The sequence below is a fragment of the Sceloporus undulatus genome, chromosome 2, assembly GCF_019175285.1.
Source record: "Sceloporus undulatus isolate JIND9_A2432 ecotype Alabama chromosome 2, SceUnd_v1.1, whole genome shotgun sequence".
NCBI lineage: Eukaryota > Metazoa > Chordata > Lepidosauria > Squamata > Phrynosomatidae > Sceloporus > Sceloporus undulatus.
Window position 1 is genome coordinate 322,595,031 of NC_056523.1, and position 23,597 is coordinate 322,618,627.

Here is a 23,597-nt window from a genome sequence, read left to right on the forward strand (position 1 = left end):
GCAGAAATGAGTATACACTTGAACTTGCCCCAGATAAAAGAATTCATTTCATTCTGTGTCTTGTGTTTTAGTAGAGTTCTGCTGTATAACAATCTGTAAGAAGTACAGCCCTTCAAGAGACCCTCAGAAAATGCCTAAGCAAATTATGACTCTCTTTTTGCCATATACACATACACACAACAATCTGGTTTATTGGGAAACATCCATTACAGTACATTAATCTCTGGTTAGCCAGAACAAAAAGATATCATTAACTGCTTCCTTCTCATCTGAGATCCCAAATTCATAACTGATCTGCCTGCCAGTTACCATACTTTGTTCAGCCTTCTGATTCCAGCAAGAACTACTCAAAACTATAAATGTATATGATTCAACTTCCATTGAAACCCAAGAAACTTGATTTGGAGAAACATCTTTAGGGCCAACAGGGCACTTGGCAGAGGAAGACAGGCATCCTTGGCTGCAGCAAAACATCCTGGGAAGCATGGCATGGAAAAGCAAGCCATCTCCCCTGAAAATGCTGGACTAAAGGGGTAGCCGCCTGCACTTTATTTCTTCCTTTAAAAACAAAATTAATAAATACAAAACTATCAAGAAGGCACATGGAGAAGGAAGAGGAGGAGAGAGATGGAAATGCCTGAGCGAGGCAGACAAGCAGATTCATGCCTCAATGAGTCTCCATCAGGTGTGTGCCAGTGTCTTTCCAAGGCACCTTCCCACTTGCGCCGGCCCAGCAAATTTCATAACTGTCTTAGGCAATTAATACTGAGAGGTGGCTTGAGACTGGCCCCTCTGAAACACAGCTTCTCAGAGGTTTAACGGGGGAGACGGGCAATCTCTCTTTTCTCACCACCGACAATTGGTTCTCTCTTTTCTAGAAACTCTCTAGGGTCCAGCGCTGTGAGGAGTGATGGCCTGCAGCACCTGCCTTTTTTTGGGGGGGGGGGGGGCAATACTTCTTCAGGGGTGCTTTGCCTTGGCCTTCCTCTGGGGCTGAGAGTGTGTGACTTGCCCAAGATGGCCTAGTAGGCTTCTTGCTGTTGCCCCTTTATCCCAGTGGCCCCCAAACTGTGCCCTTTAAGAGATGTTGGACTTCAGCTCCCAGAAGCCTCAGCCATATTGGCTAATAGCCTGGGATTCTGGGAGCTGAAGCCCAAAATCTCTTAAAGGGCACAGTTTGGGGGCCACTGCTCTATGCTCTATGCCTTCCAGTCATTGCCAGCCTATGGCAACCCTAAGGCCAGCCTGTAACAGGGTCCCTTGGCAGGATTCCTCCAGGGGAGGTTTGCCATTGCCTCCCCTGAGGCTGAGAGAGCGTGACTTCTTGCCCAAGGTCTTCTAGTAAATGACTCGCTGCTTCTAGTCATTGCCAGCCTATGGCAACCCTAAGGCCAGCCTGTAACAGGGTCCCTTGGCAGGGTTTGCTCAGAGGCCTGCCACCGCCTCCCCCTGAGGCTGAGAGAGAGTGGCTCTCCCAAGGTCACCCGGGGCTCCCTGGCTGAGTGAGGACTCGAACCCAGAGCCCTCGTCCGGGGCTCTATTGAATCATCGCCGCCACCGCGGCTTCCTCCCTCTCTCAGGCCCCGGGATGGAGGAGAAGGGGGTCCTCCCAAAACCCAGCGGAGGGGAAGGGGAGGTTGGAGGCCACTCACCAGGGCCGCCTCGGCCTCGGCCTCTGCTTCCTGGGTGGCTGCTGCCGGCCTGGGGCCCCGCGGAGAGGCCCCGCTGGACCATGAGGGGCCGGGGCTCCTCCTCGGAGAGAGAGTCTGAGATGAAATGTCACCGCAGGGAGGCCGCTGGCTCGGGCGCTGCTCCCTTCTGCGTCACTTCCGGAAGCAGAGAGAGAGAGAGACAGAGAAGGCTGGAGGGGAAGGAAGGAAGGAAGGAAAGGTGGCCGGCCGCGCATGCGCAGAGAACGCTTGGCTGCAGAAGCTCGTGCTTCTCCCCCACCCTTCCTTTCCCACAGCGCCACCTAGAGGCTCCCCAATTGCATAGCGGCGATTGCAGTGCTTCAAAGGCCAATTCGGGCGGGAAAAAAGGGAGGAGGAGGAGTCTCCTCGTGTGGAGGCTCCGCCCCCTTTCCAGTTCAAATAGCAGGATTCCCTCATAGAGTTGTGTAAGGGCCATGTTGAAAGCCATCATAGGCCTCTTCTTTTCCCCACACGGCAGCAGGAATAATAATAGAGTCTGAGGCTGCTCCGACCGCCCTCATTGCCTCAGTGCTAAATGATCCTGGGACTGTAATGGGCTCCCTTGCTCTCTGACGCTTCCCAGGATTCCATAGCACTGAGTTGTGACGGTTATAGCGGCGTTGAAACTGGATTATTTTTGTATGTTTTTAACTGTATTGTGGTTTTTTTAAATGTTCTAAAGCTGCCCAGAGTCACTCCCAGGATATAAATAAATATTATGATTATTTCTGGACTGGGCCTTGCTTTTCCAGCCTCAGAGGATGTCCGTGGCAAAGCCCTCCGAACAAATCTTGCCAAGAAAACCCCATGATGGCTTCTCCCTATTAGGGATGCCATATGTTCGAAATGGCTTGAAAGCACACAACTACAACAACAACAAGGATGACAACATGCATATTGCTGTTGTTGTGTGCCTTCAAGTCATTTCCGACTTACGGCAGCCCTAATAGGTTTCTTCAGAGGGTTTTTGTTTCTGCCATGGCCTTCCTCTGAGGCTGAGAAAGTGTGACTCACCCAAGGTCACCTAATATCACCCAATGGGTTCCCATGGCCAAGCAAGGATTCAAACCCAGGCTCCATATCTGCTGGGAAAGCCCCTGACTCTGAATGGTTTCCCATTTGCATTTGCTGAGTCCTTCTTTTGCTGTTCCTCAGGACTGGTAGCCAAACCTTGTTTACTTTAAGGGATTCCTCTTTCCTGTTGAAATTGTCCAGGTGTTTGTGGATCTCAATGGCTTCCCTGTGCATCCTGACATGGTAGTGGTTGGCATGGTCCAGAATTTCAGTGTTTTCAAACAGTATTTTATGCCCAGGATGGTTTATGGCATGTTTTGCTACTGCTGATTTTTCTGTCTGGCCCAGTCTGCAGTGCCTCTCGTGTTCCTTGATTCTTGTTTGCACACTGCGTTTGGTGGTCCCTATGTAGACTTGTCCACAGCTGCATGGTATGCGGTAAACTCCTGTGGCTGTGAGAGGATCTCTCTGGTCCTTGGCTGAGCGAAGCATTTGCTGGATTTTCTTTGTTGGTTTATAAACCATTTCAAGGTTGTGCTTCCTCACCACTTTGCCTATTCTGTCTGTGACTCCTTTGATGTATGGTAAAAATACCTTCCCTTTGGGTGGCTGCTTGTCTTCACTCCTCTGGGTTTTCCTGGGCCTGGCAGCCCTTCTGATGTCTGAGCTGGAATAACTATTAGCTTGTAGAGCCCGGTCCAAGTGCTTCAGTTCATCTGCCAAGAAGTGGGGTTGGCAGATGCATTTTGCCTTCGACTTCACACCAAGCTTCAGAGTTATTTCAGAGGAAATAACTTATTATAGTTAACAAATTATCCTCACATAGTATCGAACTTCAAACACCTGATGCCTTTCAGCTCCCAGCCAGCCAGCCAGCCACCCATCCATCCCTGAAAAGTGCATTACATACTGTCCATACTGTATTTTATTTATTTTATTTATTTATTTATACCCCGCTCTTCAGCCACAAAGGCTTTCAGGGCATGAAGTCAAAGGCTTTCACGGTCGGCATTCATAGTTTTTTGTGGGTTTTTCGGGCTCTGACATTTCGCCAGCATCTCTGTCCGGTATCTTCAGAGAATCCTGGTACTGTATGGAAGTCATAGATTCATAGAGTTGAACAAGACTGCAAGGGCCATCCAGTCCAACACCATTCTGCCATGCAGGAAATCCAGATCAAAGCATCACCGACAGATGGCCATCCAGCCTCCGTTTGAAGACCTCCGAGGAAGTGTGTTCCACTGTCAAACAGCCCTTACTGTCAGGAAGTTCCTCCTAATGTTGAGGTGGAATCTCTTTTTCTGTAGCTTGCATCCATTGCTCTGGGTCCTAGTCTCTGGAGCAGCAGAAAAGAAGCTTGCTCCCTCCTCAATATGACATCCTTTCAAATATTTAAACAGGGCTATCATATCACCTCTTAACCTTCTTTTCTCCAGGCTAAACATCCCCAGCTCCCTCAGTCATTCCACATAGGTAGGGCATGGTTTCCAGACCTTTCACCATTTTAGTCGCCCTCCTTTGGACACGCTCCAGTTTCTCAATGTCCTTTTTTAATTGTGGTGCCCAGAACTGGACACTATTCCAGGTGGGGCCTGACCAGAGCAGAATATAGTGGCACTATTACTTCCTTTGATCTAGACACCATACTTCTATTGATGCAGCCTAAAATCGCATTGGCCTTTTTAGCTGCTGCATCACACTGCTGATTCATGTTCAACTTGTGGTCTACTTGGACTCCTAGATCCCTTTCACATGTTGTCTCCTTAAGCCAGGTGTCCCCCATCCTATATCTGTGCATTTCATTTTTTCGCCCTAAGTGCAGTACCTTACATTTCTCCCTGTTGAAGTTCATTTTGTTAGCTGTGGCCCAGCTTTCTAGTCTATTCAGGTCATTTTGAATTTTGATCCTGTCCTCTGGAGTATTAGCTATTCCTCCTTATTTTGTGTCATCTGCAAATTTGATAAGTATGCTCCCAATTCTGTCATCCAAGTCATTGAGAAAGATGTTGAATAACATTGGGCCCAGGACAGAGCCCTGTGGGACCCCACTGGTCACTTCTTTCCAGGATGAAAAGGAGCCATTGTTGAGCACCCTTTGCGTTCGGTCGGTCAACCAATTACAAATCTATGTAATAGTTGCCTTGTCTAGCCCACATTTTACAAGCTTGTTTGCAAGAAAGTCATGGGGAACTTTGTCAAAGGCCTTACTGAAATCAAGATATATCCACAGCATTCCCTTCATCTAACAAGCTGGTAACTTTATCAAAGAATGAGATAAAGTTTGTCTGGCATGACTTCTTTCTCTGAAACCTGTGTTGACTTTTTGTGATTATGGCATTGCTTTCTAGATGTTCACAGACTCTCTTTTTAATTATCTGCTCCAGAATCTTTCCTGGTATAGATGTCAAACTAACTGGACGATAATTGTTTGGATCCTCTTTCTTCCCCTTTTTGAAGATGGGGACAACGTTTGCCCTCCTCCAGTCTGCTGGGACTTCTGTTCTCCAGGAGTTTTCAAAGATTATTGCCAATGGCTCCGATATTACATTTGCCAGTTCTTTTAATACCCTTGGATGTAGTCAAGGCATACCCAACAGATGGCCATCCAGCCTCTGCTTAAAGACCTCCAAGGAAGGAGACTCCACTACACTCTGAAGAAGGAATGTGTTCCACTGTCGAACAGCCCTCACTGTCAGGAATTTCTTCCTAATGTTGAGGTGGAATCTCTTTTCCTGCAGCTTACATCCACTGCTCTGGGTCTAGTCCCTGGAGCAGCAGAAAACAAACTTGCTCCCTCATCAATGTGACATCCCTTCAAGTATTTGAACAGGGCTATCATATCACCTCTTAACCTTTTCTACTCCAGGCTAAACATCCCCAGCTCCCTAAGGCGTTCCTCATAGGGCACGGTTTCCAGACCCTTCACTATCTTAGTTGCCCTCCTCTGGACACGCTCCAGGTTCTTCACATACTTTTTGAATTATCTGTGGATAATTTTGGAATATTTTGGGTTTCTGGAGAAGGGAAACTCAACCTGTATAACAGTGGTTCTGGGAAACTACTGTTTTGCAGGTCCAGTGGAGTTCAGTGAAATAACCTCTACTTAACATTTACATCTATGGCTCTCATGAGATTCTGCTGAGACAACAAAAATGCCAAAATGAAACAACCCTGACAAGGCAAGAGGCTTTGAGAGGAGGCCAATTACATGTTTGGTGTGTTCTTGTGGGTTCTACTCCACCTGAAAATCCACCTGAAAATTTTATTTTATAGTGGAAAAAGGGCGCACTGTACTCCAGGATCCAGCTTTGTCAATGAAGGCACAGCTCCTTTCTGTGGCCAAGGAATACACAGCAGCCTCTTCTGGCCAAAGCTAGACTTACTATAGTTACTCATGTTGTAGTAACGTCTAGCACTGATCAATGCAATGCACTGAATGTGGGGCTGCAATCAAAGACTATACAGAAATTTAACTTAGGCGTGTTACAGACTGCCTGAAAGCGGCGGTCTGCCGCTGCTGCCATTAGCGCCGCTGAGGAGCCCCAGCAACCAAACTGCGAGGCTCCCCGGCACTGCAAAAAAGGAAGTGTCGCCGCGAGTCGCTAGTCGCGCACTCGCAGCATCACTTCTGGCATCCGTGACATCCGTGTAGAATGGGCACTGCCATTTTGTACGTCCTCAGGACGTACTAGGGTTAGAGGCGTGCGTAAAGCACGCCCTTTCCTAACCCTAGTACGTCCTGAGGACGTACTTTATGCCCGTTTGTAACGGGCCTTAGTTTAAAAAATGCAAAAAATTTGCAAGCATTATGCTATTGAACAGGTTGGGAACATATCCATCTGTACTGAAATTCTATTTTAATTCTATTTTAATGCATCACTTTTGTGTGTTTAATTGTACTGTTTTTTTAAATTGTAAGCCGCACGTGTCTTTTTTTTTAATCCACAAAACCTTTTGAGAGGGGTTAAACCTGGGGTTGGTTACATTAATGTGGAAGACTACACCTATCTAGGGCTAAATCAGAAAACTGAGTAGCAAAATGCAGTTCAGATGTTATGGCCACTAGCTTAAATACTAGTTGTTGGGGGGGGGGGGGTGAGTGCTCTTTTAAAGCAAGTTGTTTGGGCCAAACATACATTAATTGAAAGATTTGTTTCTGGATGGCATTTCTTGCACTATAAAATAAAGAGATTAAAAAGAAGCAACTGACGCTGGATCCCAGTTTAGCAATGAACAACTGCCAATAAACTGTCAAAGCTAAAATGTTTAAATTCAGACAGTCAGTCTTGCTCTAGTAAGATGGATGAAAAACAGTAATAATGAACAGACTTTTAAAATTATATGAACAATCAGTTCAAAAAACCCCTCAGGAGTGGTGTGTTTTGGTTTTTTTTGTTAAAGTCATTTGTTTTAAACCAGCCAACCTGGCATGGCAGTGATATCACTCCAACCACCTCCTATATTTTCCAGTAATGTTCCATATTACTAGGCAGATTCCATGTGAAAACTCTTTCTTCCTCCACCTGTAGTTCTCAAAACATGGCATATCCAACTCTGACACCAGTAGTAAGGATTATGCAGCCCTGTAGATGCTGTTGAATTTCAAAACCTTAAAGCTTTAGCAAGCTTTAGCCAATGGTGAGGAATGCTAAGAGTGGCAATTTTACCACATCTGGAAGAACGTATGATTTTAACATTGTCTTGAATCAATTCCACACAGTGAATTCTCTGCATTCGCTGCTGGAATACATAAGGTAAATAACTATAGAGATGATCACACTGGGGTAAAAAGTGGAATAATAGCAGCATTAAAATGTTATTGAGTGAAGATTATCACATGACATCCAAGATCATCCTGTGATCAGCGTGCCTGGAAGTTGTTATTATTGTGCGAATTTGCATTAACGATAAATTCCCATGAATAACAACCTAGTATTGCTACAATTTCAGAAATGTGCAAGTGCAGTAACTATGCTCTTGCTATTGTAGAGAACAGGACAAGGACTTCCTGCTCAAAAATGCATGGGCATAACTATACAATAACGATGCACTCATGGGAAATAGAAGCTGCATAGAACTAAACATATCCCTCTCACATGTTTACAATCTGGTGTAGTATCATAATGCAAAACGGCGTGAAATGGAAGAGCAGTTTTGCAATGCTCCTGTTTACTGCACAAGCATGATAGTTGTGGAAATGACCCCAGTGTGGTAATCTCCAATGTAGCAAACCATCCCTAAAAGGATGAGGATTGTCAAGTATAAATTTGTAAGTGGTCAGGATACTAGCAAAAGGGCCAATTTCAAATTTGAAGGAATCCTGAGCGCTTTTCATGGGCCATATTGTGTTTCACAAAATCTCATGGCTACATTTATTTGGCAGAAACAATGGACAGCTATAGGCTGTCATTTTAAATTTCATACAGCAGACTGTGGCCACCCTTTTTCTCAGAGGTCACAGGTAGGTCTCTCCCAGATTTTCTGGGGGAAACAAGGTGATTTGAGTCCTAACAGGGGAGTGACCCAGCTTTTAGAGAACCAGTTGTGCCCACATTGAAGTGTTTGTGGGTGCAGCTGGACATTTGGAAAACTTTTTTCACTGTAGGAGTACTGGGAGGGATACATGGGGGCTCTGGTAGGAGCCACAAAATTTCTATCCGTGTGTAAGGGAAGAACTACAGGGAGCAATCAGAGGTGAATTAGGACTGAGAAACCCAGAGATAATTCAGCAGCAAGGATCAAAAGACAAACCAGGAGATTAAGATCAGGACCAAAGAACTACCATGAACATGGGAAAGCACCAGGACTCAGGAATGGGTAGCACTGAGCTAGAAAAGGAAGCCCCTGATATTCCTTATAAAAGAAGAAACAAATAGCAAACCTGGATCTGCAGTCAGTACAGGGCCTTGTTGTTGAGTGCCTTCTAGTAGTTTCCAACTTAGGGAGACCATAAGACAAACCTATTGGATGTCTTTCTTGGCAAGATTTGTTCAGAGGTTTGCCATTGCCTTCCTCTGAGGCTGAGAGCAAATGAACTTGCCCAAGGTCACCAAATGGGTTTCCATGGCCAAGCAGGGAACTGAACCCTGATCTCCAGAGTCACAGTCCAACACTCAGACCACTACACCGTTCAGGCTCTCAGTGCAGGGCCTACAGGTACATAACTGAGGTTGCCAACTGCAGTTCACTGCATAGGGGAACTGTACACAGACAAGTAGTACTTTGTTGTTGTGTGCCTTCAAGTTGTTTTTGAGTTATGGAGACCCTAAGGTAAACCTATCACAGGGTTTTCTTGGCAAGATTTGTTCAGGGGTTTTTTGCCTTTGCCTTTGCCTTCTTCTGAGGCTGAGTGTAATTTGCTCAAGGTCACCCAGTGGGTTTCCATGGCTGAGTGGGGAATCAAACCCTGACTCCAGAGTCATACTCCAACACTCAAATCACTACACCAGGCTGGCTCTCTCTCACACTATTAGCACTATATGGCCCCAAGTGCCTGACACAGGTGGCAGTCATTTTAACTGTCCAGAGTACCATGGAGCAATGCTATAGGAAGGCCATTTGTGTGACATTTTTAAGACAGGAAAAAGTAAAGAATTTCAGTCATTTATATCTCATCTTTTTCCAAGAATTAAGACTCGAGGTACATAAAAACACAGAATTGTACAATTCCCCAGATGTTACTGAACTGCAACTCCTAGCTAGGGCTGCTGAGAGTTGCAACCTAACAACATCTGGAAGGCAGCATGATCCTCATTCCCTGCTTTAGCAGGAGGTTGCCTGGTCTCTAGCAGCTACCAAGAATGCAAGCATGCTTTTTTAAAATTATTATTAGTGGATCTGATTAACAACTCCTATGAGAAGCAAAGATCAGGAACAGACAAGATAAAGACTGGGATTATTGTTTCTAAGGACTCATTTTTTCTCCTAAGGTTAATCGAGCATCAAAATATTGTTCCTCTTGTAGCTATTTAGAGCACCACCTTGAGGAGAGGTGTCAAATCAGATTACTACAAATGTTTATTGTATAAGTTAATTGAAAAAGACTGAGTAAGAAAACATTCTCGTGAAGATAGCAAAGAGAATTATATACAAAATACAAGGCTGCCCTTTTCTTGAAAAACGGCTTTTGTAGGAAAAACAGGGTTGAAGGAGACAAGATAATGGCATCTGAAGTTAAGGCAGATACACCAACATCCAAAAAATTCAGCAAGTGTTCTTTTCTTTCTGGACCAGGGTTCTCAGGTGAACTGTCGTTTGCTAGGCAAAGTTACTGAAAGCGCTGTCATGTCCACCTTTGCTGAAAACTCAGCCTCAAGCGCTTCCTAGAAAGTAGAAGAAAAAAACCAGTGACCACATTTAGGCAGCCTCAGCCCTCGGGCCAAAACACATTGCAGAAAAAATCCAGTTTGAGACTACTGGAACTGTCCTGGCTCAGTGCTAGGGAATTCTGGGAACTGTAGTTTTGTGAGACATTTTGCCTTCTCTGTCAGAGACCTCTAATGTCACCACAAACTACAGTTCCCAAAATTCCCTAGCACTGAGTCGGAGCAGTTAAAACAGTCTCAAACTGGATTACTTCTGCAGAGTGTTTTGGCCTGTCAACTGATTTCAGGTATTGAAAACAGACTTTAGGGGCCAAATGAACAAATGAGATTGCTTTCTCTATATACTAAGTATGAAAGCCTAATGTGAAAACAGTTCTTTTTGCCTCGACTCAACCCTTAGGTTCCCCTATGGATCCTGCCAGGTTTGAATCTGCCGCTCACAATTCCTTAATGTTTGGGTTTATGCCCTACTAATGACTGCTGCTACACTGCAGAATTAATACAGCTTGACACCACTTTAACTGGCATGGCTCCAGCCTATGGAATCCTGGGGTTTGTAGTTTGTTGTGGCAGTGTAGATGCAGCCTCCTCTTTGTACTCTGTCCATAGAATACCTTCCTTTTTGACATGTTTTTGCAGCATTTTCCAACTAAGAGGCTTCCCTCATTTTTTTCTTAGCTACCAGTAAGACCTGAGCTGCATCTGCACTGCAGAAATAATCAAGTTTGACACCACTTTAACTGCCATGGCTCAGTACAATGGAATTCTGTGAACTGCAGTTTTTTTAGCAACAGAGCTTTCCAACAGAGAAAGCTAAATATCTCATAAAACTATTGTTTCCAGAATTCCATAGAATTGAGCCATGATAGTAAAAGTGGTCTCAAACTGGATTATTTCTGCAGTGTGTATGCAACTCTGGGGACAAATGATACATGTTTAACTGTCAGCCATTTTAGGGTTAATCCACATTGCAGAAATAATCCAGTTTAACACCACTTTAACTGTCATGGCTCAATCCAATGGTATCCTGGGTTTGTAGTTTTATGAGATATTTAGACTTCTCTGTCAGAGTGTTTTGGTGCCACAACAAACTGCATTTTCCAGGATTCCATGGCAGTTAAAGTGGTGTCAAACTGCATAATTCTGCAGTGTGGATGCAGTCCTAGTCACTATTACACCTTGGAGATTTTACTCTTTCTTCAAAGATGGGAATTATGTAATCCTCCAGATGTTGTCTTGTACCTTCCAGCAACCATAGCCAGCACAGCCAATGCTGAAGAATGCTGGGAAATGCAATCCAATAATATCTGGAGGACTTAATGAATCCCACTCTTGGGTTGTTGTTGGGTTTTTTGTTTTTGTTTTTTTGGCCAGAGGAGGGTTCCCAGTACAGACAAAAACACTCACCAACTCCCTCTTTGCTTCTTCGATTTTCACTCGAGCAAGAGAAGGGCTCTGAAAAGAAAACACAAAAATTTAGGCAAATGCAGGTTTCCCTGTCTTCTTTTCTGAATGTTTGCAATCAAGGATGTTTCCTAGGATGTGTGTCTTCAACACTTTTGAGAGCTAAAACATGCATTGATTTAGCACATTCTCCAAGACCAGCACAACTGTTTACATGAACTATGCTATACTGGCAAAATGACTTATAATTTAAAAGAGCAACACAGGAGCTGTTCACACTGCAGAAATATACCAATTTCACACCACTTTAATTGCCTTGACTCAATGCTATGGTATTCTGGAAATCGTAGTTTGTGAGACATTTAGCCTTCCCTGTCAGTGAGCTCTGGTACTCCACCAAATGACAATTCCCAGAATTCCATAGCACTGAGCCATGGCCGTTCAAGTGGTGTCAAACTGGATTACGTCTGCAGTGCGGATGCAGCTACAGTTAAAATTAAAAAAGGGTATGTTAAAATGAAATTCTTCACAGTATTAAAAAATTTCAAACCTCCAGTTTAAAAGAATAAAATGCAATTAAAAAGATAAAAAGCACTTTAAACAGTTCAGTTTAAAACAATACAGAATCCCCTACCTGTTCTTTAAAAACTTTCTAATCTACCTTTTTATCACCACAGATTTTCTGCAAGACACCGGGGGAGCTGCAGTGCTATCCAACTACAGTGGACCCTTGTTATACACTGGGGTTTGGTTCCAAGATCCCCCGTGTATAACAAAATCCATGTATGCTCAAGTCCCATTAAATATAATGACATAGCAAAATGGTGTCCCTTATAAAAAATGGATAATCAAGGTAAATTTATACTTTTTTGGAACATTTTCAAACCGTGTATGCTGGAATCTGTGTATAAAAAATCCATGTATAAGAAGGGCCGACTGTACTCACACACAGAGGACAGAGCCAAGAGAGAAAAGAGGATACTTACAGGTGTAAGGTCCAGGTAGGACTCCAGTTTCTTCTTCAAAGGCGCTGCTTCCTTCTTTATTTCTGCCAGTTTCTGTGGACAGAAGACAACGAACTGTTCATATATTACACCTAGATTTTTCTCATTAGGATAAAAAAAAAAAAAGAACGATAAAGGAAAAACAGAAAGCCTACATGCAGGAATGGACAGATAAGAAAAGCATCTCTTTCCTCCTGCTGTCTGATATTTTCCATGCTACCACACTGCAGGAATAATCCCATTTGAGACCGCTTTAACTGTCCTGGCTCAGTGCTAGAGAATCCTGGGAATTGTAGTTTATTGTAGCACCAGAGCTCTCTGACAGAGGCAACTAATGCCCAGAATTCCCTACCATTGAGCCAGGGCAATTAAAGTGATCTCAAACAGGATTACTTCTGTAGTGTGTTTTGGACCACAGTTCCAAGGCAATGTGAACACAACAAATACTTTGTCTTACTCCTTGCAGTATTAGAAATTTGGGGACTGAGGGAGAATTTCATTGGTGGGCAGAATCCCCTCATTTTACCCAGCCAGTACATCTATACCAGCCCCATTAAACCCAATGGGGCTTACTCTGGATTAGTAATATCTATGATTGCCCTGTTGGTTGTGTTTAGGCTTGGAATTTTGGAAGTCATATATTACTACAACCCTGATTTTGGTTTTCTATGGGGTTTCCTCTCTCTGCAAGTGCTTTTTTTGTCTTCACAGTGTCTACATCAATTTCTTCTTTCTCTCACACTCTATTCCAATGAATTCCAGGGGCCACTCTTTTGATAGATGACTTTGATAGAGTCCTCTACTCTCTGAAACATCTCATCAGAAAGGCAGATGGATCTTATCCTCTCATCTCTAGCAAAACTCACATGCAAGTACCATCTGGGTAAATGTCAATTCCTCTCAATCACCCTAGTTAAATGCCAACTACCGTGTGTCATTTTGGAAGAGCATCATTATCCATGGCATAACGCCTACCTCGGAAAGATTCACTAGAGACTCATGAGTCAGGGAAGCATCTAGCCCACTCGCAGAAAGTTGTTCCTGCAGGGAGGAAAAGGGGGAAAAAGACAGGAAGAAAATGACTGCTGTTCAGCAGCACAATGAAACATTACAGGAGAAAGATGATGAAGGATCAAAAATCATTTTGCTATTTCCCATCTAAATGAAAACAGCAGGAATCCCAGTGTGCTTTATGAACACACAAACCTGCTTTAGGCCAAGCAAAGATTTGTGATTCAGCTAGCCCAGTGCTGTCTGCTCTGATCAGCTGGGTCTGATCTTTTCAAGCTCCACTGCTATCCAAGATCCCTTCACTGAATATGCTGAACTTTGTATCTTCTACAAGCAGAACCACTAATAAACCACAAGCCCTCCACGTACTGGAAAAGATCAGTAGTCCAAAACACCCAGAACTGCAGAAATAATCCAGTTTGAGACTGCATTAACTGCTTTGGTTCAGTGCTAGGGAATCCTGGGAATTGTAGTATGTTATGGCACCAAAGCTCTCTGATGGAGAAGGCTAAATGTCTCACAAAACTAGTTCCCAGGATTCAGTAGCATTGAGCCAGGGCAGTTAAAGCGGTCTTCTGCAGTGTGGCAGTAGCCAGAGAATCTCACTGATTTTCTTAGGGGGAAAATAATGTTCAAAGGAAAGGAGAAAGCCAAACATATTTAAATAGATGGCCCATTTTTGGGGAACTATTTGAGTATTAGATTAACCAAGTATTATAAGTACCTTTAAGATGATGTCACCTTCCCTGTCCTAATGTGATTCTCTTGTATTGTATCTATAGGAGTGACTGAGCTTTATGTTGCAGAATTAATTATAGTTAGCCTTACGGAAGTAGAGTTGCTAAAATATTTTGGGAGACAGCAGAACTGAGGTGGTTTAGTTAGCCAGAGGCAACAATTAATTAATGTTAAACAATAAACAATGTTTCTGCTGTATTAAATTCCAATTAAAACCTTAAATAAATAAGAAGTTTACAGCTTCAGTGAGAATTAGGAGTAGAAAACTATGGTTTACAATTTTGTTTTGAAGCTGACACAGGTCAGACAGACTTACCCTCCCTTAGTCATGCCTTCTTCCTTGTCCAAGTCAGATTGTAAGCACACTGGGCAGGGACCAGCCTCTTCTGATTTGTCATTCAATAGAAGGCCCCACCAAATGCCATAAAATACTAGTAAAAACATGTGGTGCAAAGATTTTAATTGTTCAACAGACGGCATGTTCTATAGTAATACAAGGCTCTTTGTGCTAACCTCTGCTGCTTTAATTCTGAATTTCATATCCTCCGATTTGTCTTTCAGGAACTTCATGTTCTGGGTTCGGCTTTCAGCCTTTGCTTTTTCCACTACCAGAAGCTTTTCTGTTTTCATAAGATCACTGCAAAATGTTATACCTTATCAGTAACAGGAAGTATCATACAATGCACACAACATCCACGAGGAGGACAGAATACAAACTGCATCCAGGACTGGATTGCCTATCCCAAAACAATGCAGCAACCTGGAGTATAAGATGCATGGTACAAGACAAGAAGATCTAAAGTCTTTATTCTCACCCCAGAAAACTTCAGATACTGAGGATGTGGTCTCTTCTAATCCCCAAGCAATGCATATGCATTTGTGAGCAGTAGTACTCTCCTTACCCAAGCAGAAAGAGAGTAATTGTTAGGAGTTCACAGTCCCAATAATAGCAACCTAAATCCCAAGAAAAAGGAGGATTTTGACAAGCTGGAGCATGACCAGAGGAGGGTGACCAAAATGGTGAAGGGTTTGGAAACCATGCCTTATGAGGAGAAGCTTAGGGAGCTGGGTATATTGAGCCTGAAGAAAAGAAAGATAAAAGGTGATATGATAGCCCTGTTTAAGTACTTGAAGGGGTGTCACACTGAGAATGCAGCAAGCTTGTTTTCTGCTGCTCCAGCGAATAGGAACCAAAACAATGGATGCAAGCTACAGGAAAAGCTATCAGGGCTAGGCTGAAGAAAGAGGCTCCTCCCTCCTTAACTGTCATCTCCTGTGAGGGAGAAAATTAGGCTGGCCCAGCTCCATCAGGGCTAGGCTGAAGAAAAAAGAGCCCTCCCTCCAGTCCACCTGCCTTGGTCCAGGCCTTGGAGGTAGAGAGGAACTGCTGGACCTCATCCCCTTCCCCTCCACCACTCACTTCTCCTTTTGTGTCATGTCATTTTAGATTGTAAGCCTGAGGGCAGGGAACCGTCCAATTAAAAAGATTGCATGTACAGCGCTGTGTAAATTTACAGCACTTCATAAATAAAGGTTAATAATAATAATAATAATAATAATATGGTTTAAAACTATTTAAAATCAGGTACATATGAGGGTTTATGTAAAACCAGTTAAGGCCCCCATAACCTTAAAGAAGCCACAATGTTTGCATTTGGTGCTGGAAAGACAGCCATACTGCTGCCAATGAGGGAGGACATTCTATAACCAGAGTGTCATAGCAGAGAAGGCACTCTGCTTACTCTTTTAGTTAGCAGTAGGAAGGGTCAAATTAAAAGTTACAACCTGTAGCAGCAAGAACTATAATTCCAAAGAAAGCTTTGGCCTGAACTATTCATGCAGCAAAATGAGGTCACAGAATTCTGATTAAAATCACTGTACGACTTCAGACTGCAGGCAGCATATCAGAACGCATCCTGAAATATAGTGTTGCCTCAAGCAGAATGGTAGTAAGAAAATTAAAGAATAAAGTGAACTTGTATTAAGCACTTACTCCTGAAGACGTTTTTCCAGCACCAGCGCTGATGTGAGTTTTTTCCTCAGGTTGCTCAGTTCAAGCTCCATGTCTTTGTTTTTTGATTCTGCTGCATACAAATCTGAAGTCAGGCCATTGATGGCAGGAATGAAGCTGGAGACAATAAGTTATGTCAGCTATGGTGTGTCCCCCCCCCCTTTTTTTTAAAAGCAGCACTTGGATTACAGGACTATGACAGAGACCTAACTATTGGTCACTACGGTGAAACATTTTAATTTTTTCTTTGACTCTCTCTCCTACACAAACACTTAACAAGATCCTTAATACCTTTTCAAGAACAGTGCACACTCTTATTTTTGAAACAGTCATCTACATTAACATTACCTGAACAGGATCTGTTCCTGACCCTTCCCAGAGTTCCTCAATATGTGATGATTTCTGAATCTCTATGAAACAGAACTGTGGGACAGCTACACATGACCTCATGGGCTACTGTTGCAGATAAATGCAGACCATCTGTGTCTATTTAATACTTTCGAACAGTGCCATACAACTGCAGCTGGTCTGGCACTCAGTTTTTGGCCTTGGTTCACTCCTGTGGCTTCATGGACTGCTAAAACTGAAAACAAATCTGGTAGATGTGGTTAAAATCTTCCTTCTGGTATTGAAATGCAAGGGGTTTTGTTAACCACTCCAGGGAAGCCTGCAACCTATTTAACAGGTGAATCACCACTTCTGGAAGCTTCCAGGAAAAAAGCAATTTATCATTTTTTCACCACACAAAAGATAGTCCAAAGGGCCTGGAGTAGTGAAGAGCAACAATTACAGCCTTAGTAGAGTTGCATAGATTCAGGACTGCCCTTTCCCATGTTGTTTTTGAAAATCATCTTGTGGACAGTCAGTTTGATCACATTTGTCAAGAAGAATCTGTTCAGGGTGGAAACCTATTGAGTTTGTATCTGTATGAACAAAAGCAAACAGTATTATTTGTGAAGGTACATCTTGGGACTGAATTCTTTTGAACATTTCTTCACTTGGGAATACAGTTCCTACTTTTCTTACAGGACAGCTGATAATTAGTTAAATAATTAACGGATATCCTGAAATCCTGCTCTTTGGAGACATGTTGGCAGAGCATTCTGGAAAATATAGAGCAAATTATACTCTAGCAGCATAACCTCCGCAGTAATGGAGTACTATGTTTAGATTTGGATGTCACAATTTTAAAGACGTGGACACCTTCCAGCATGTAGTAAGAGCTTTTCAACAATAGAACACACTGCATCAGAGTGTGGTGGAGTCTCCTTCTTTGGAGGTCTTTAAACATAGGCTGGATGGTCATCTGTCAGGAGTACTTTGATTGTGTATTCCTGGATGGCAGAGGGATGGACTGGATAGCCCTTGGGGTTGCTTCCAATTCTATGTCCAGAGAGGGTAGTCATGAGTCTGGAATCCATGGAATGGCTCAAAGACCTACTTGCCTAGAGAATAGTAAATATTCTACAGTGGGCCCTTGGTATCCACTGAGGTTTGGTTCCAGAACCCCCCATGGATACCAAAATCCTTGGATGTTCACATCCATTACATACAACTGCATAGTAAAATCGTATCCCTTATATAAAATGGCAAGATCAAACTTTGCTTTTTGGAATTTATATTTCTTAAAAATATTTTCAAGCCATGGATGGTTGAATCCATGGATAAAGAATAAGTAGATATGGAGGGCTGACTTTACTAGCATGGTATAGCAGTTGGAGAGTTGGATTAGGATTTTGGGAGACCACTGTTTTAATCCCGACTTGGTGGAAGCCCACTCAGTGACCTCAGGCAAGTCACATTCTCTTAAGTTCAGATGAGGGCATTCACAAACTCTCTCTGAATAAATCATACCCAGAAAACTCCATGACAGGCTCACCACAAATCAGAGCTGACTTGAAAGAACATAACAATAACAGAGTAAGGGAAGACATGGCAGCTACTTCCAAATATTTAAAGGACCATTTAAAAATGGAATAGACCTGTTCTCTTTTGCTCTGCAGGGAGGGGAATCTCAAAGATGTTTATTTTGACAAAATATTAGGAGAAACGCTAAAAGCTATTGGAACAGTATGCTTCAGGATGTGGCAAGTTTTGTTTTGGTGGAAATAAATAAATATAGACATCCTTCTCTAAGGAATGGTGTAATTGTATCTTGCACCGCACTGTATAATGTTATGGTTAAAATATCCCACTGCCATCAACAGGGATTGTAAGCCACCTTGGGTGCAATGCTGAAGAAAAGGTGGGTTGTAAATTAAATACAATATGGCTTACTGCATAGTAAATTTGATTAGAACTGCAGCTCTGGAATGTTTACACCAGAGGTAGGATAACACACAGCCTTCCAGATATCCTTGAACTGTTTGGTGTAGCACCAGTGTTCTCTGACAAGCAAGACTAAATATCTCACAAAACTACAAATCCCTGAGTTCCATAGCATTGAGTGATAACAACTAAAATGGTGTCTAGCTGCATTATTTCTGCAGTGTGGAAACACCCCTGAACTTCAACATTTGAAACAAGTCCATCCTATGAGCAAAACCCCTAAATGCAGATGTTTACCTTGCAAGGGATGTGTCCTTCGTTTCAAGGGCAAGAGCTATGTCCACCAAGTTATTCAGATAGCTGGTGCTCACTTTTGACAAGCTACTGAAAGAAAGATTCAGGCTCTCAGTCAGAAGATCCTGTAGATAAGTACCTGCAAAACCAACAGAAGATTAAAATGAATTTTTATTTTATTAAACATATCAAAAATGCCAGCAGGGGAGATCAAGTGATCCAATATGGCACTTTTATTGGAGATGTTAGCTTACCTCCATTACCATACCAAACAACTGTAATAAGCAGGAGAAAAACAAAATATACGGTATTTTAAAAAGTGAAACTGTATCATAGAATCATTGGAACCAATGTTTTAAAATCCTGTCTCACCATCTGATTCATACTCAGCTGCTTTCTGCTTCATGTCTTCAATTAATAAGGCCATGTCCCCATCTCTGGACTCATTGCATTCTGCCAGTTCGTACAAAATATCAATTGTCCGTGCATCTGCTTCATATGGGGGAACTGGCTGATCGCCAAATGACTTTTTCAACCATGCTGCAACCTATCACGGATGAAAGAGAGAAATGATATGAATGGTTCCCACCTCACAGTTAGTTCTCCCTGCCTCTATATCATAGGTAAAGCAACATAACTATTATAGTTCTATTTCATAGCTTCCTAAAAAGGGTAACAATTAAAAAATGAGGCAGTCCAACCTTCTATTATAAAGGTAGGACGGATATAAACCAGAGCACTCTGCACATCACACCAATGTCCACCTTTTATCTCATTCTGCTCCAGCAATAATTGTGATTCAGTCACTAAAGGGAATAAAGCATGATCATTTGCTGCAAAACTGCCTTAAGGTACGCTGAAAAAAAGGCAACTGGGGAGCAAAATGATTGCTTTTTAGCCCCCTGAATCATATTACAGCTGTTATGCAACAGTAAAAGGCAGGCAGTGGCCTAGCACATCACAATGCAATGGGAGCTTATGGATGACTTGGGATTTCTACCAGTTATTAAAAACCAGGAATCACACTTACTTTTAGAGAACGAGAACAGCCTTAGTCATAGTAGCAGCCTATCTAATGGAGGAATGGACAACCATGGTGGACTCAGAGGGCATTTTTCTGTTACTTGGGCCCTCAGGGTTTGCATGGAATACCAACAATGCAAAACTAAAACAAAAGACCCTGGGACTGGCCAGAAGTATACTTTGAGCTTTGAAAAACAGATACGGCGAGCTCTTGGTATCTTCTGGGGTTCGGTTCCAGGACCTCTCATGGATACCAAAATCTGTGGATGCTCAAGTCCTGTTAAATATAATGACATAGTAAAATGATGTCCCTTATATAAAATGGCAAAATCAAGGCTTGCGTTTGGGAATTTATATATTTTTGAATATTTTCAAGTGGTGAGTGCTTGAATCTGTGGATAAAGAATCTCCAGATACGAAGGGCCAACTGTACCTTTGGATGTTCAGCACCAGAAGGAAATCATGCAACTTATTTTACAAAGTGAACTGCTGCTTTTTTTGGGATTTTAGGATAAGAAATTCACTTTGTGAGGGCCAAAAAAAAAAAGGGGGGGGGAAGCTGGGAGTGTCTACAGGGACTGAAGGCCACAAAAACAACCGTATAGCTTCAAGCAGCCCTGATCTAACAGTTGGATTGGAGCTCTGTGACCACCAGCAGCTTTTCAGCATTTCAGACATGAAATGAGATATCCTGGGACATTTGGACTTTCCAACCGTTGAATGTTGTGTTTCACCAGCTATGGCCCTTGCAAATAACATAATATAGGTATACTTCAGTTAATGAAGCCACTCCTAAAGAAGCTCCTTGTTATGAAGGCTTCTTCCAACCCTACTTTTTAATCCTTTTCCAATATCTAGCTGGAGGATTTTTAGGAGCATTAGCATTGGGAAGGAGAGCAGGTAAAACACAGATTTCCAGTGGTGGGTTGCAAGCAGCACTGTGTCTGCTGTAAATAATTCAATAAACAAAATTCCAGCTGGGAATAAGTGGGATTCTGCTCCAACAGATCCTACTGCAGTCATGTATGCCTGCCTAAAACAGGCAAGGGAAAGAGCAGCTGCTTCCAGAACCCCTTACTGAGCTTGCTTGAAGGGCAAAATAGGGAGAAAATGGGACAGTAGAGAAGCCTACCTCACTTGCTACCTCCAACACAGATCTATAACTTTGGCCACTTAAATGGAAATCATAAAAAAAGTGGAGGCTGGTGAAAGGAAGTCATCCCTGGATGCACTTTAGAAGAAGCTTGAAGTGGTCTCCTAAAGGTTTGCAATATTTGTGCTCACTGATGTGGCCTTGTTCTTTCATTTTGTATGTGTATACTGTTAGCAAGGAACCCTAGTGGCACACTGATTAAATCCCTGCACTGCAGCCACTCATTCACAGCCACAAGGTTGTGAGTTCAATACCAGCCAGGGGCTCCAGGTCGACACAGCCTGGCATCCTTCTGAGGTCATTAACATGAGTACCCAGCTTGTTGGGTGCTATTAGCTTACACTTTGTAAACTGTTTAGTACATTGGTAAGCGATATAAAAATAGTACTTGCTATTGCTTGTTTAGAATAAAAGGTTTGCTGAAACATGTTGAACTCTGCTTATTTTTTGTGTGGTAGGAACCTAACCCTATTCTTCCCATGTGATTTGTGCCTCTGGCACCAAGTTTTCTGTTAATGAACTAATGACCAGGAACACATCTACTTCATTAACTGACATATATCTCAGTATACAAGGCTTCCACTTATTCTCCTCAGGCCCTTTCCTTAAAACTGGTTTCTAAAGAGAGGCTGGATGGCCATCTGTCAGGGGTGCTTTGATCTTGTATTCCTGCATGGCAGAAAGGGATTGGACTATATGGCCCTTGGGGTCTCTTCCAACTCTAGGATTCTATATGTCTGTGGAGCAACCTCTTTTCCTTCTCTCCACCCAGCCACCTACCTCCTTAATGGCTACATCAATGCTTATTAAAAATCCCATGTAACATTTTGTGAGTTTAGAGGCGTTTTGTATGAATGCCTGGATAATTTCCAGTTCCTGTAATTATTATTATTACTAGCTGTATCCAGCCATGCGCTGCTGTGGCTCAAGTCTGGTTAAATGGAAAAGAAAGAAAGAAAAGAGAAAGAGAAATGGAAAAGGAAGAAAAGAGAAAGCACATGTTTCCGAAATATTTAATTTCACAATGCTTGTGGGTATACAATATTTTTTGTTATTCCATTGTCTGTGTAGACATAGAGATTGTCTGGTTTGCCGACGCTAGAACACGCAACATATAATTGTCCATGTGAGAAGCAATCTGTGTCTAGATCTAAACCACGCAATTCTGAAGATTGGACCTGAGTGAAGTTGATGGCGACTGCAAACGCCAATCGCATATTTAGTGTAGCGTGTGTTGCTGTTACATCCAACAGACGGAGATTTTTTTTTAAAAAACCCATATTTTTACCTGCCACAGATGTGACATCTATATACAGTAATAGCAGGCATATGTATATAAAAACATGCATGTGTTCGAATGGAAGGTTGTGTCAAAATTTCAAAGTGATCGGTGAAGAACCTTCAGAGATTTAAGATTTTGAACAAATGAACATTTACACTTTTATTTATATAATATAAACAATTATATATATATATATATATATATGGAAGAAATAGAAGAAAAGAAGAAATAGATAGATTTTGCCACCATGGAACAATTTTAATTAGAAACTCTGAAGATCCTTTGATTCTAGACTCAGCTTAACATAACATTCAGACTGTAAACTAGGGCTGCTTCCACACTGCAGAAATAACACAGTTTGATGCCACTTTCACTGCCACGGCCCAGTGCTAGGGAATTCTGGGAATAGCAGTTTGTTGTGGTAAAGCTTTAAACAGAAACAATCCACTCTGTCCTGGTACTACAACAAACTATACTTCCCAGAATTCCATAGCATTGAGCCAGGGTAGTTAAATTGGCATCAAACCGGATGATTTCTGCAGTGTGGATGCAGCCTAATGCGTACAAGAGGGAGAAGGAGGGACAATGCCCAGCTGCTCTTCTTCCCTCTCCGCAATGCATTGCATTACAAAGTGCATTTCTCCTCCGCCCAAAAGGTCTGGGGAATGAATGGCTTGGAAGAAAATCACCTACTCTGTTGAGCTTTTCCTCCATGTCCATAGCCTCCTGTTGCTTGGCAAACCCCTGGCGCCTCCCGATGACGTCATGGGGCACAATGCCTCTTGGGATTTGTAGTTTTAAATCCCTCATGCAACAGACTCTCCCTTTGCAATGAACTGATGAAAGCCCCCTCTTTTTTGGAAGGGAGAGGGAGGATTGCTTTATTGCCTCAGACTACCTCCCTCTTAAGTATGCATTTACACTGCAGAAATAGTGCAATTTTTGACGCCACTTTAACTGCCAAGGCTCCATCCTGTGGAACTCTGGGACTTGTAGTTTCTTTAGATGCACCCTCTTCCTTCTTGTCCAGAAGGGAAGGGAGATTTTGTCCCATGATCCAGATTGTCCCATGATCCAGTTTACACTCAACTCTCCATATCTGTGGCTTTGATATTTGTGGAATTGATTACTCATGGCATTTAGTAATATGGTCTCTCTAGGAATGTCCAGGTCCTCCAGCGCAACTCTATGGTCAACTTTAACCAAAGGTACCACTGACTAAATTTGAAGCTTCTCCAGCCTCTCTTTCTCTCTGCTTTAGAGGCGAGGCCCCAACTCCAGCCACGCCTCCTTCTCTCCGCCAATCAGAAGCGAAGGCGCTCTGCTTGGGCCACGCCCATTCCCTCCAGCCTCCACTTCACGGAGGGGGCGTGGCTTGT

The 23,597-nt window shown here is 42.8% G+C and overlaps 2 protein-coding genes across 6 annotated transcripts in view; both read right to left on the reverse strand.

Annotated features, from left to right (window-relative positions):
* The window catches only part of C2H18orf25 (chromosome 2 C18orf25 homolog), a 69,438-nt gene extending 67,654 nt beyond the window's left edge, over window positions 1–1,784 (reverse strand). For 3 of the 4 annotated variants that reach the window (XM_042449040.1, XM_042449038.1, XM_042449041.1), the window contains exon 1: window positions 1,653–1,784. The gene's annotated coding sequence lies outside the window, so the exon portion shown is untranslated. The remainder of the gene's footprint in view (window positions 1–1,652) is intronic. The other variant, XM_042449039.1, reaches the window with a different exon arrangement.
* A 7,510-nt stretch (window positions 1,785–9,294) lies between these two features.
* HAUS1 (HAUS augmin like complex subunit 1) lies at window positions 9,295–23,066 on the reverse strand. 2 transcript variants are annotated; one of them, XM_042449764.1, is made up of 9 exons: window positions 22,912–23,066; window positions 19,133–19,307; window positions 18,764–18,899; window positions 16,181–16,315; window positions 14,701–14,824; window positions 13,414–13,479; window positions 12,421–12,492; window positions 11,438–11,485; window positions 9,295–10,027 (listed from the first exon to the last, which is right to left on the reverse strand). In XM_042449764.1, the coding sequence occupies exons 1-9, from the start codon at window positions 23,026–23,028 to the stop codon at window positions 9,944–9,946; spliced, it is 957 nt and encodes a 318-aa protein (XP_042305698.1). In that variant the 5' UTR covers window positions 23,029–23,066; the 3' UTR covers window positions 9,295–9,943. The 2 variants fall into 2 exon arrangements, with proteins under 2 accessions (XP_042305698.1, XP_042305699.1); XM_042449765.1 differs by having other exon boundaries at window positions 22,908–22,983.
* Window positions 23,067–23,597: the final 531 nt, after the last annotated feature.

Coding starts and splice junctions, on each gene's coding strand:
- HAUS1 (XM_042449764.1), bottom strand. CDS start 23,028: ATGAGGGATTTAAAACTACAAATCCCAAGAGGCATTGTGCCCCATGAC. Junction 18,900..19,132: donor AGCTGAGTATGAATCAGATG/GTGAGACAGGAT, acceptor TTGGTTTTGCAG/GTACTTATCTACAGGATCTT. Junction 13,480..14,700: donor TCAGAATTAAAGCAGCAGAG/GTTAGCACAAAG, acceptor TCCTCCCTGCAG/GAACAACTTTCTGCGAGTGG.